General features: G+C 37.8%; 1 protein-coding gene across 4 annotated transcripts in view; it reads left to right on the forward strand.

Moving 5' to 3' along the window:
• The first annotated feature begins 165 nt into the window (after positions 1-165).
• PRKDC (protein kinase, DNA-activated, catalytic subunit) overlaps positions 166-12,626 on the forward strand; it is an 87,952-nt gene continuing 75,491 nt past the window's right edge. For 3 of the 4 annotated variants that reach the window (XM_026102970.2, XM_026102971.2, XM_026102972.2), the window contains exons 1-14: positions 166-415; positions 1,122-1,198; positions 1,302-1,394; positions 2,204-2,278; positions 3,187-3,295; positions 4,534-4,646; positions 5,332-5,431; positions 5,966-6,021; positions 6,112-6,142; positions 7,130-7,287; positions 7,509-7,655; positions 9,836-10,000; positions 11,041-11,209; positions 12,220-12,269. In XM_026102970.2, coding sequence (XP_025958755.2) covers positions 250-415; positions 1,122-1,198; positions 1,302-1,394; positions 2,204-2,278; positions 3,187-3,295; positions 4,534-4,646; positions 5,332-5,431; positions 5,966-6,021; positions 6,112-6,142; positions 7,130-7,287; positions 7,509-7,655; positions 9,836-10,000; positions 11,041-11,209; positions 12,220-12,269 — 1,509 coding nt within the window. In that variant the 5' untranslated portion in view covers positions 166-249. The remainder of the gene's footprint in view (positions 416-1,121; positions 1,199-1,301; positions 1,395-2,203; positions 2,279-3,186; positions 3,296-4,533; positions 4,647-5,331; positions 5,432-5,965; positions 6,022-6,111; positions 6,143-7,129; positions 7,288-7,508; positions 7,656-9,835; positions 10,001-11,040; positions 11,210-12,219; positions 12,270-12,626) is intronic. The other variant, XM_026102973.2, reaches the window with a different exon arrangement.

Consider the following 12,626-nt stretch of genomic DNA (forward strand, 5'->3'; position numbering starts at 1 on the left):
GGTGCGTGCACGTACCGAGCGCACCCTGCACGGGGAGATACAAGAGCTCCCCAAACGCTATTCCACGCTGCCGCCCGCCCGCCCGCCCGCCGGCCGTGCCTGGGGACGCGGCGCTCCCCTCCACTTTGTATGGCCCAGCCCAACGCCGCCCCGCTCGCTGGCCTGCTTGCTCCCTGCCGCCCGCTGTGCGCATGGCACCCGGCGGGGGCGGGCGCTCCGCGCCTCCTTCCGCCCTGGCGCCGGGGCAGCATGGCGGGGGCTGCGCTGGGGGGCGCGGGCGGTGTCCAGGACGGCCTGTACCAGCTGCACCGCTCCCTGCAGGACGGCGATGCCGGCGGCGCGGCTCTGCGCGGCTACAGCGTGCTGCGCAGCGTGGGGGAAGCGTGCCTCGCCGGCGGCGCGCACGGCACGCAGGGTGCGCGCGGGCGGCCGTTGTGGGGGGCCGTTGTGAGGGGCCGGGGGGGGAGGGGCTCGCTTCAGGGCTCGCCGCCCGGAGGGTGGAAGAAAACACAGCCCGTAGCCAGATAACTAACTGTTCCTTTTTCCACATAAAAAATCAGGTTGCTTTTCTTACCCTGCTGGTTGCTTCTGCACTGGCAATTTTATACGTTATCTTAATATTTATTAAAGGTTGCGCTTGACAGTTGGTGGTGCGACTTAAAATGTTGATTTTGAGATGGTCTCTTACCCCAGAGAGCCATTTGTCTTCTTAAACATACTTCTGCCCGTGCCCTTTGGTACAAATCTGGAGCGCTTTTGTCAGGAGTCTGCGCTCAGGCTGGCTGGCTGTCGTTCCCCGTCCAGGGTTAAATAGAGGTCCCGGAGGTAAAGCTCGGAAACTAAGCGCAGTGGTGAGCAAGCAGGATGTAGGATGCGGTTCTTAATCTGCAGTAGTGTTAGAAGCCCCCTCCGTTTCTTGGGACTGTTTGTGTAAATTTTTGCAAAAATACTGCAAAATTTATTTGCCATATTGCCAAATAAAAATTCTTATTTTTTGATGAAAAATGTCAGTTCAATCTCGGTTGTTAAGGTATTCCTTTAAAAGCTGACACAGAGTAGTATTCAGGATTAGGTGCTCAGGAAGGAGGGATGTCCAGGCTGACCGTTTGCTTTACCTGCAGCACTGCATATATCCTTGGTGTTTTCTCAAGAGTATGGGTTGCTTGTGTTTATCCACAAATCTCTCAGCATCGAGGAAGTAAGTTGATAAACTTTAATTTTTAAAGAAATGTGCTGTATGAAGAGCATATTATGTTGTACGCATTAAAACTAACTTTTTTTTTCTTTTTTTTACTTTTCAGTTTCGAGATTGCAGAGAAGAAGTGCTGAAATTTCTTTGTGTCTTTCTGGAAAAGATTGGGGAGCAAGTTCATCCTTATGCCTGCAATATTAAGGTGGGTAAAGGAAGATGATTACTTAAACATTTTCATCAAATGCAGTTTTGCTGGGTCTCAAACCGTAACAGGTTCATATCTTCCCATATCAGCCCCTCTTTGTCTGTCATAAACATCTGTAATTTCTTGTCAGTGCTAAAATGAACAACTTGATTGATATAAGGTATAATGACTACAGAAGAGAAGTGAGGAATTGTTTCTTCGACTATATAGTTAATTTTCAGTGTTTCTGTTTAGCAGGAGATAATAGTTACTGGTTGTTTTAATAATTCATACAGATTAAATTCATAGTTTAAGTGTAATATTTTACCTCTTCTGCTTCTGTTGGTGATGTTTAATTTTAAATACTGATTTTAAAAATTTTCTCCTGCAAAGTTGTTACTCTTGCATTCTGTACAGAAATCAGTAGAAATTCTCATACTTCTAAAAATGAGGTTTCTTGAGTCTAGATTGCTGAATAATATGGCTTTGGCTAGCAATGCTTGGCCATACCACTGTACTTTCTGTTACCAAGCTAATAGCTGTTTGTTTTAAGGAGCAATAATCTAGATGCAGAAAATGTACTATGTGGATCCACCGTTCTAGAAACTACACTTGCTTTGTCTGAGTCTGGATTTCTTGTCAGACACTGCTGCAGTGTTGTCTATGATACCACTTTCACGACTGAATATTTTTATTGTTTTAGTCTTTTAAAAGGTCTTAAACTTGTTAGGAACAGGTGTTTTAAAGAAGCGGGTAAATACATTGTTATCTTTTAATTTCCTTCTATACTTGCAATTATTATGATCTCTTTCTTGTTTTCTATCTAGCAAACTTGTATTAGTGTTTATACAAAAGAGAGGGCAGCAAAATGTAAAATCCCAGCTGTGGAACTTCTGATTAAGGTAAAATGCATTTTATAATACTCTCTTGTTTCTAAAAAAAAAAATAAATAAATAAGGGGTAGAAATCTATTGTATTACTATGATTGTGCTATATCATGCAAAAAATCTGAAGTCCACAGTAACAAGAGAATGTTAATGGCCTAATATTTTAAATGTTAATAAAAGATTTGTCTTAACATCAGATTGTCTTTCATGTTCCTCCAGCAGGTTACTTAGCTAGGAGGATGTCATCCTTAAATCTGGTATAGCAAGACAGGATTGTTTTGGCGGCAGTCACCGATCTTCTCTTTCTCAGTTTATTATGGTTCTTTATTAGGAAATTATATTTTTACTCAAAAATACTATGTAGTTACTTATAACATATTAGAGACAGTATGTGAAAGGTGGAGAAGTGTGGGTGGGTTTTTTTGGGTTTTTTTTTTGTTTGTTTTGTTTGATTTGGGGTTTTTTAGCAATTTTATTGTTATGTGAGACTAATTTTGTAATATACTTGCTTAGGCTGCATTGGAGCCTTGTTTTGCAAATGCTTTGCACCTGCTTAGTTTTGCTTATGAGAAACAAAACTCCCTTCTGAGTTACTCTGAGTCAGTTCTTCTGTGATTTGGATTGGCTTTACAGGTGCAGGATGAGAAATACAGTATGGGAAAGGCTACTGCAGCCATTGCTAAGCCTCTTTTCTCATCTGTTTGAGTTTTTATATAAAAAAATACATATACAGGAAGTTAGCTTGTTAGTGTAGATTTTATGTCAATACTCTTTCTTGGACGAGCCATCTTAAACCTATTTCACTGAATAGCATGTTCAAGCTGAAATTATGTACATGACTGCATTTTTATTTAGGCTGCACGGGCTTGTGATGGTGATATTAATAAGTTTCTTGAATTGTCATTGTTTCTTATTTGTTTTAGTTGCTCCAAAATTTACGCCGTTCCTGTCTGATGGAAGAAATGAAAGTTGGAGAGATCTTTAATAAATTCTATGGAGAGCTTGCTGTAAGAAGTAAAGTTTCTGATACAGGTAGGTTTTAGTTTTTCTGTCAATGTCCTTTGTTGTATTTACGCTTAGTTTTTGTTGTGTTATCTCTCACAGAAATGTATAATTGTTATTGCTGTGACAAGTGTGTTCAGAAATGGTAGCTGTCATATTTTAGAACTAGTAAATTTGTTGATGTCTTCTGATAATGATCATGTAGTTATCTTTTTTCATAGCAGACCTGTAAATATATAAATATATGTGGGAGAAAATATATAGTTGAATTTAGTGGTGGTTGGTGCATATGGAATTTTACCACTGATTTCAGATTCTTGACGTAAAAGTGTGTTTATATCTCTACTGTGTTATTATTAGTCCCTGAATGCCTAAATCCTGACAGTAATTCTAGCCCTCTTGGTATTAACTAACCTAACTTTGTTAGGCTCTTAGATGACTTCTGAATTCAGTGCTAATGTGGTGTAGCTGAACTTTCAAGGTTACTCCTGTACCATTTTATAACTATGCACACATACATTCCTATAATTCAGAGCCTTAAAAGTAGCCCTAGTCCCTAGGATGGGTGTCCCTTTCAAAAGCAGAGTACATTCTAGGCAAGTAATTCCTGTCAAAGCTCAGGTAATCCCTAGCTCAGTTGCTAAAATTCTTAGTAATCTTATTCCAACTCTAGTCAGTCTTCAGAGCTGCTGTTTTAGTGTGATGGTTCCTGCACTGGTCAACCCTGATCTGAACTCATCAGTTCCTGGCTCTTCTAGTTATATTATTTAGAATATTAAGCATATTCATAGGAGCTCTACTGTGATGGTCTTGATTAGTTCGAGTTATATCATAGCTTAACAGATCTAGCCCTTACAAAACTTGATGTGCCTGCCTATTTGTCTGAACCGAAGGCTAGCAACTTCTGCTAGCTGCTGGCCTTAACTTTGATGGTACTTACAAGACCCAGCATAACTGCAAGGCCAGCAGCAAACTTGGATTAGTGGTAAAAGTTTATTTGGTGATACGGCTTTTATTAATATATTTTCTAAACCCTATTTAAAAGAGTAAATGTATTTAGTTTGTTGATGTGAGATGAGGATGCATCTCACATCGTAGTATGTAGTTATATGTATGTCATAAAGAACTGTCTTTCTCACATGATAATCACCAATTAAAATCCTCAGGGATGGTTTTCTCATGGTTGCAAGTTGTATAGGAATTGCAATGGAAATGTCAAAGCAATGATTTTAGTAGTTAATATTTAATAATATTAAATTGTTTTCCAGTTCTGGAGAAGATATATGAGCTTTTGGGAGTTTTGGGAGAGGTCCAGCCTAGTGACATGATTAACAATTCTGAAAAGCTATTCCGAGCTTATTTGGGAGAACTTAAAACACAGGTATGATTGGAGTTTCTTTTCCAACTCCTGCATTGTTTTCTTTTTTCCCTGGGTGTGTGTAGTGCTATATGTTAGAAGACTATTGCAACTAGTGCAATTTATAGAGGTTTAACTGGACAATCATAAATGCTTTCTTAATGACTGTTAAGGTTTGCATTCTCTGATTCTAGTAGAGAAGTTGTTAAAGTAAAAATTTAAGGCCATCAGTGATAGCAAATTAATGTGAGAAAAGATAAATAACACTTGATGATTACTGCAACCCAAGCAAAGTTGTATTGCCTTCACTGGTAATTTCTGATTTGGGCTCTACTACCTGCAAAATCCTTTTTTGCTTCAACACAGCTCTGCCTAACTTTACTTTCCTATATTCTGTGTTTTTTAAGAGGTTAGTGTGCGCTATCTAAGTTTTGCTATGATTACTTGTGAGGGAACATATTTTATGCTGATCAAAGGAATTCTCATACTTTTGTAGTTTAAAAACTTTCCCAAATGATACAAAGTCTCTGAGCAGTACATGTTCCTGTAGACTCAAGTTCATAGAAGTGGGTGGTACTGAGGGTGTTGGCGTAACTGTATTAATTTGGAATATGATTATCTTATGTACACTTGTAGGAACTGGGAAACCCTGGTGTAAATCTGTGTTAGCTTGAGGATGATATTTTTTTTTCAATTTCTGCCTTTTTAGATGACATCAGCTACAAGGGGACCAAAACTACCTATTGTAGCAGGCTGTCTGAAGGGACTGGCTGCACTCATGTACAACTTTACCAAATCTGAGAATGAAGGTGTGTTATTTTTCTGTGTGAAATGCAGTTATACAACTTGGTATATTTTAATGGTTATACAGCCCACAAGCAGCAACATTTCTAGCTGTGTACTCTAAATGAAAATTTCCTCACTGGTATAAGGTTTATTTTTGCACAAGCCTGTCCAGCTGCATGAACCCCTGTAATCTGCCTTTATGGGAGATGGCTTGATCAGTGGGTTTCTGTATGTAAAGGTTTGAAGTGCTGTTTTCTAACCAGAGAGTGGGCCACTGTGAGAGCCACATTGAAGCTGGAATGCGTTTATACAAAGATGTTTTCCTCAGCAGAGACATGTCTTTTAAAACATGGGTATTCAGAAAAGTCAGTGAATATAGATGTAGTTTTGTTTGAAATTTAAAAGCATTTCTGGAAAAAGTGTCTTTGCCATTTTAAATGGAATGTTTAAGGCTTACAGATGTTTATTCATACCAGGCTTTGGATAAAAATATCTTTTTCTTCACTCTACCACTTGTGTGTCAATAAGGAAATACTCTTTATTGGATTGTTCCACAGATCCTCAGACTTCAAAGGAGATTTTTGATTTTGCAATGAAAGCAATCAGGCCACAGGTATATCTTCCACATGTTAATTGATCTGCATAAATTAATTAGCCCTGCTGAAGAATAGATCACATATGACAAGCATTTTTGATATTACAGGTTGATCAGAAGCGATATGCAGTACAACTAGGTAAGATTGTCTATTATTTCAGTTCATGCTCCCATGGGTACTGTTCGTACGATGGTGTCTTCTGGCTGGAGATGTTCTCTACTGGCACTTTCTGGATGGACCTAGTATTCAGTCTTTTAAGCTGATAGGGGAGCAAAGCTGGTGTACTTTAAGTTGGAATCTAAAGAGTTAAACATGCATTTGGTTTAACTAAGCAAGATCTAATTGGCTTATGAATAGAAGCATTGAACTTGATGCCATATGCCCCTCTCTGGGGTGAGTGCAAAGCTGTGGTATGAGAAAGGGATCATGGAAGCAATAGAAAGAAGAAGATTGTAGCAAATTAGGATAAAACAGAAGACTGTGGCATGGGATAAAGAAAAATAGAGAAGGGGAATTTCATTGGAAAAAGGAGAGGGAAACTGGGGACAAACCAAGTCCATGACAAGAATGAGAAACTGGCCTGTGAGATGTGAAATGCAAGATCTTTTTAGTTTGGGCACTAGGCCCATAGCAACTGTGAAGTGTAAAATCCTCTTTAAAGATAGTCTGACTAAATAAAAATTCTAATTTCTGAGGGATTTTGAAATTTCATCTATGCTTAAATCTGAGACTGTGTTATTACCTGTATTCCCAACTCTTTGCTTGTCTGCATTGCAGTTTGGAGGAAGGGACTTGGGTATGTGTCCTGACGACAAAAAAACAAATCCTTGTAAACAGTGCAGTCAAGTGCTCTTATTCGTAACTACTGGAGTTCCTTTCTTTTTTCACTGATAATATAAATAGCTGCATAAAACAGTCATAGTTTGCATAATTGCATACATGAAGAAAGAGGATCTTGGAGGGTTGCTTTTATGCCTAAGTTTTTAATGCTTGGGTAATGATACTGTAATGGTTAGAATAATATATTTTATAAATTCCATTCAGCCTAATATTGACTTTATAGCCTGGTCAGTTGAAAGTGTAACATAAATCTGGGTTTTAATGAGAATTATTTTTAAATTGCAGCTGGTTTACAGTTATTCGGCAGGCATGCTGCTCAGTTTGGTACCTTTCTCCTGGACAGCTATGTCTCACTGTTTGAAACAATGTGTAAATGGTGTGGCCATACAAATCAAGAGCTGAAGAAAGCAGGTCATTCTGCCTTAGATTCATTTCTTAAGCAGGTATTGTGACTCCACTGGGACCTCTGAGATTAAGGCAAAGTTAAATTTCTCAAAATAGTGGGGATATTAGTGCTTGGAATTTCAGTGAATCTGTTTAATAAGCAATTTTTCTGCTTCCAAGGCCTTGTATTATAAGCTAGGTATTTTTTAAGACTAATGTGGGGTGAGGGAGTTACTTGCATGTTTCTGGAAATCCTGAAATGTTTGTATCTGCTCTACAGATATCTTTACTGGTAGCTAAGGATGCAGAGCTGCACAAGAGCAAATTGCAGTTCTTCATGGAGCAGTTCTATGGAATCATCAGAAGAATGGATTCAAGCAACAAAGAGTTGTCCATTGCCATTCGCGGATATGGGCTTTTTGCAGCAGTATGTGCAGGAAACTTATTCTGATGAAGCAGCATACTGAATTGATTGAAAATTAGTATTCACACAATTCATTTTACAAATTTACGCAGCTTGTTATGTAGGGAGTGCTTCTGTTTCTAGATTAAGTATTGGAATTAATCAGCTGCATTGTAAAACTTGCTGTGGTTTAAAGTTATCGAAATGCCTCCTGAATTCAGTGGGAGCACTCCAGTTTTGAAGTGCAAAAACTGGGGGCACCATATACAACTGTCACAAAGCTTCAGGATGCGCTTAATCACTGAAATACAGACGATACTTCACTAGGTCTGTCCACGTTCCAGATGCCAATCCAGTGGCAATGCAGATGGCAATCCAGGCCAGCTCTGCTCAGGAAGTTCAGATATGTTTCCTACAGAGCAGGACAGAAAAAAAAAATGGGCTGCTAGCTATAGGACGTTAGGAGGTAATCTGCCAAACGACTGCAAATTGAAAAACAAAACTGTACTCACATTCTTATGTGGAGGGCAGAGATGCTTGTCAGGAAGCATAATTAAGAACCAGCTTCCAATTTTTGTCACCAGTTGATTAAAATGAGAGTATAAAAGTAAAGGTAAAGTGTTGTAAAGAAAGCAATAGTGCATACATACCTGCAGCCTATGTACTTAATGATGTTTCCCCAACTTTTTTGTAATGAAATGCTAGACATTTCTTTTTTTTTTTTCCTTCAAAAATCAGGTTCTTATTTATTTAGAGAGGCTTAGGAAACATTGGGATAGAATAACTGTTTATTAGCTGAATCCGTTTTGCTGCCATCTGAGCAAAGTTCATTTCTTCTGTAGAATTTTGAACATGTATTGTTGGAACCTACTCTTCCTCTTCCATGATATGGGCTGGAAAGGAATAGAGTTAAAGGTATTGGTTCTGGGAAAAAAATGACCTGTTTCAAATTACTGAATTGAAAGAACTTTGTTAAAAATACCAATTATGGAATACATTAGTTAAAGTTATGTAATTATATCTGTATAAGTACAGAGATAATATAATTCTGTAAAATTTAACAAGAAAAAAAGGGCTTTAATGCTGAAATTCCTATACATTTTTAATGTGTTAAGGAACACTAGTAGTTAGCCTGTTTAGACTAAATGTTGGCCAAGGTGCAGATGCAAGATTGTGAAGAGGTGAGAGTCTTGCTGCCACTGCAGTTAGTAACTTTAGACTAGATACAAGTTCAGTGATTGATTCTGTTTCAAGACAGAATCCTTTTACTGTTTAGTTGATAAAATAATAAGTAATACCTCGTTTTTATCCATATAAATGGATATTCTTAATTTTGCCACCCTGTTTTCAGACGGACTTGATTCAACCTTTAGCCTAACTCTTATATTCTGTGGTTATACAAATCAGTCCATTCTTCTGTGGTCATTCCTACTGTGGTTTTTGCCTGTGACCTTTTTCTTACTGCTTTTTCCCCAAGAGCTCTTTCTGACCTAACCAATGCTAACTGCTGCAACTTGCAAATTCCCACAGAATTTGTTCCACAGAAATCTGTAAGCATTACTACAGACCATTTAGGATTGCTTGTGATATCTTCTGCTTGTTCTTTAGAATAGGAATAATCTTTTATCCTGCATTCATACAGAACCTAGCGTAATGAAAGTCTTAGTTCAGAATCTGTGCTCCTAGGTACTGCTAAATAGTGGTAGTAGCCTATGAATGATATTTGGATGCCATTAAAGCAAGCCAGTTATTTCTTCAGGCAGTTAAGCCAAAATATAAGAGAATAATAGCATCTGTAATTCCATATTTAAGATATTTACAGACAAATTCCATACTTCTCAGGCAGGATTTGAAATACCTTGTGATTGAAAGTTCAGGTACTCTTGTAGTAAATTACAATGCATCTATCGGGGTTTATTTTAGTTCATTGCAGATACTGTGTTTCTCATATGTGTAGTGAGCAGAATACTTAAAGTATTAGTCAAGTCATCCAGTGCCTTTGCAATCTAGACCTTCTTTGTAAAACATGCAAAATTTATTCAGGTGTATAGAGTTCCCGGAAAATGTAAAAAAAAAAAAAAAAAACAAAAAAAAAAAACAAAACTGTAGTTCGATGATGACTTGTTTAGGTTTTTAGTGTTACAGCATGTGTTTGCTTGCTTGTATAAAGCTCCTAAATCAGTATCTTATTTTGTCTTTATAAGCCCTGTAAAGCTATACATTCTAAGGATGTTGACTACATGTATGTTGAGCTCCTTCAGCGTTGTAAGCAAATGTACCTCACAGAGGCAGAGACAGTAGATGACCATATATATCAGCTACCAAGTTTCCTCCAGTCCATCGCAAGTGTGATATTCCATATAGATAGAGTAAGTGGAGTATTTAAAGTACCAGTCAAATCTTTTTATGCGTCTAGGGGTGTGTAAGAATGTAGTAGCTGTGCACTTATCTATGCTAGAACATACTTTTTTGTCTATAGTGTAATGACTTTTAGCTCCTAGAGGGTGGGAAAGTATCAAAAGAATACTATCAAAAGAAAGTATCAAAAGAATACCAGATTTCATTCGAATAAAGAAAATGCACAAAATATGCTAAATAAAATGCTACAGAGCATTGTAATAAAAGTCATGGCAACCAAATGCAAACAGGGATTTTATTTATTTTAGGAAAAGCGATTGCTTGGACATAGCTATACCCTTCTTTTTATGTGATGTATGTTCAAGCGATCTGTTATTTCACTATACTTCTCTAGTTCTTTTTTAAAAGACTACTACATCTATATATTTTTTTTCCCTTATGCTTCCCTTTACTAGAGCTTTCTGTGTAGTCACTTTCATCTCTACCTTTGTGTACGCAAGTCTTGTTATGTGAAAAGCTCGCAGGAACAATGGAAGCTGGGGAAGTCAAAACACTATAGAACCCTATTGCTGCTTTTTCTTTCAGGACTGATATTTAGCCTGTTTTCTGAGGCTAATACTTTGATTTTCCTCTGATGCTGTATTGTATGTTTTCTGATGAGGGCTTTCTGGATCCTGGGTGGAGCTGGGAAGCAAGCTTGGGTTGGAGAAGAGACTTTCACATTCTGTGTTTGGGTCTTTAAGGATGAATAGATTAGATGGCTGTGTTATTATTAGAAAAGTGCCAATTTAATTAACAATAAAGTCATGACTGGTTTTGCTGAAGCTCTAATCTACTCAGGAACTGCCTTTCTTAATGTGGTCCAGGAAACATTCTGCTTTTCTTGATATCTAGGATGTGTTCACTTGCTGTGTCTTTTATCACAGAGTAGATTATAATGTAAACTCTTCTTGCAAAGGTTCTGGAGGAAAACATTTTGTATAATGTTGCTTGTTAATAGAGATAAACCATTGTCTTCACATGATGGGCTTTTTGCTTTTATTCCTTCTAGATTCCTGAAGTATATACTCCAGTTCTTGAACATCTAGTTGTGGTACAGATCGATAGCTTTCCACAATACAGTGAAAAAATGCAGTCAGTCTGTTGCAGATCTATAATAAAGATATTCCTAGCCCTGACGGGAAAAGGACCAGTTCTCTGGAGTTTTATTAGCGCTGTAGGTGAGTTCGTTGACTTTTTTTATTTTCTGAGCTGTTAACTGCTTCTAAGAGAGGCTTGTGGAACAGCCATTTGGGGACAAAAATGAAGCCTTTTCCATCCTTCAGCAATGGAGGTTTAGGGTTCTCGTGTTTCAACATCCACTGCTAAATCATTCAGGGAATACATTTTTAACAAGTGCTTTGGATGACAGAGGGGATATGGGCAAGGGCAGGAGAACGTATTTTTGTGGTAATGTAATTTAATTTAAAGGCAAGATTCCTGCTCAAAGGATTGTGGGGAGAAAGGTCTTTTGCAGGAAAATGTACAAAAATCTGTTCCCTACTCTTTCCTTACTCCTGCAGAATGCCATAGGAACTTGAGGGTAGTGTCGTCTTTACCAGATATAAAACCTTTTTGTTTAAAGGAACTTAAACATGGTAAAAGTGAAGATTCCAAATATGCACAGTTACTCAGATTTAGTCCTGCAAATATAATAATGAACATGGCAGTATTGATAGCTGACAATTCCAAGAGCCTCTGGGGTATTGACATTTCATTATAACCATACTCCAAAATGATTGAATTTCTTTCAGTTTTTTACAGTGGCTTTTCTCTACTGCTGTGGTATTTTCATTGTCTCCCTTGTTCATGGTCTGGGATGTGATGTGCTCCCAAAGTACTATGCTGGAATAAATCCATGTCTGTGAGAGTCATAGGTAGTTCTTGCCTTTTCTAATATAGACATTACAACAATGCATTGACCACCACTGCATTCAGACTCAGGAAAAAGTTGAAGCAGTATTGACAAAATGTATTAAGAGGCAAGTTCAAAATAGTTGCCTTGTGAAACATCCTAGAGCATTGGCTCTGCTTTCGGTTATGTTTGTCATTTAAGAAAGATTTCCATTCTTTTACCTCTCTCTCATCCTGACAATATAGGAAATAGAAGATTGATTTAGTTGATTACTGATGTATAAGTCATATGGATGCTGTGTCTTTTGAAGTCTGAGGCAAATTTTTTTTCTTTCAGTGCATCAGGGATTAATCAGAATCTTTTCCAAGCCAATCACATTTTCAAAGGTAAAATAACTGTTTAAATATACTTGTTTCTTCTAGATCCTTGAAGTATTCACTCCAGTTCTTGACTGTCTGGTCAAGTAAACAGGGGAAGACCCCAAGAAGTAAAAATAGTACTGTCCTTTTAGAATCACAGCCCAGTTATTATTACTCTCTTGTCCCTACTTTTGTCAGAATAATGAGGATGTCCTATTGTAATGAAAATAAAAGGAAATATACCTTTGTCTCTGGAGTTCTTCCTTGCTCAGGTTGTCTGTAACAAAGTAGGTTGTATCTGTGGTCATCCAGCTTTCTTCCATGTTAACAAATTTTGCAAACCTGGAAGGAGGGGAAAAGTTTTATTGAATGATTGTGTTAAGG

This window comes from Dromaius novaehollandiae, chromosome 2, assembly GCF_036370855.1.
Source record: "Dromaius novaehollandiae isolate bDroNov1 chromosome 2, bDroNov1.hap1, whole genome shotgun sequence".
In the NCBI taxonomy this organism is placed as follows: Eukaryota; Metazoa; Chordata; class Aves; order Casuariiformes; family Dromaiidae; genus Dromaius; species Dromaius novaehollandiae.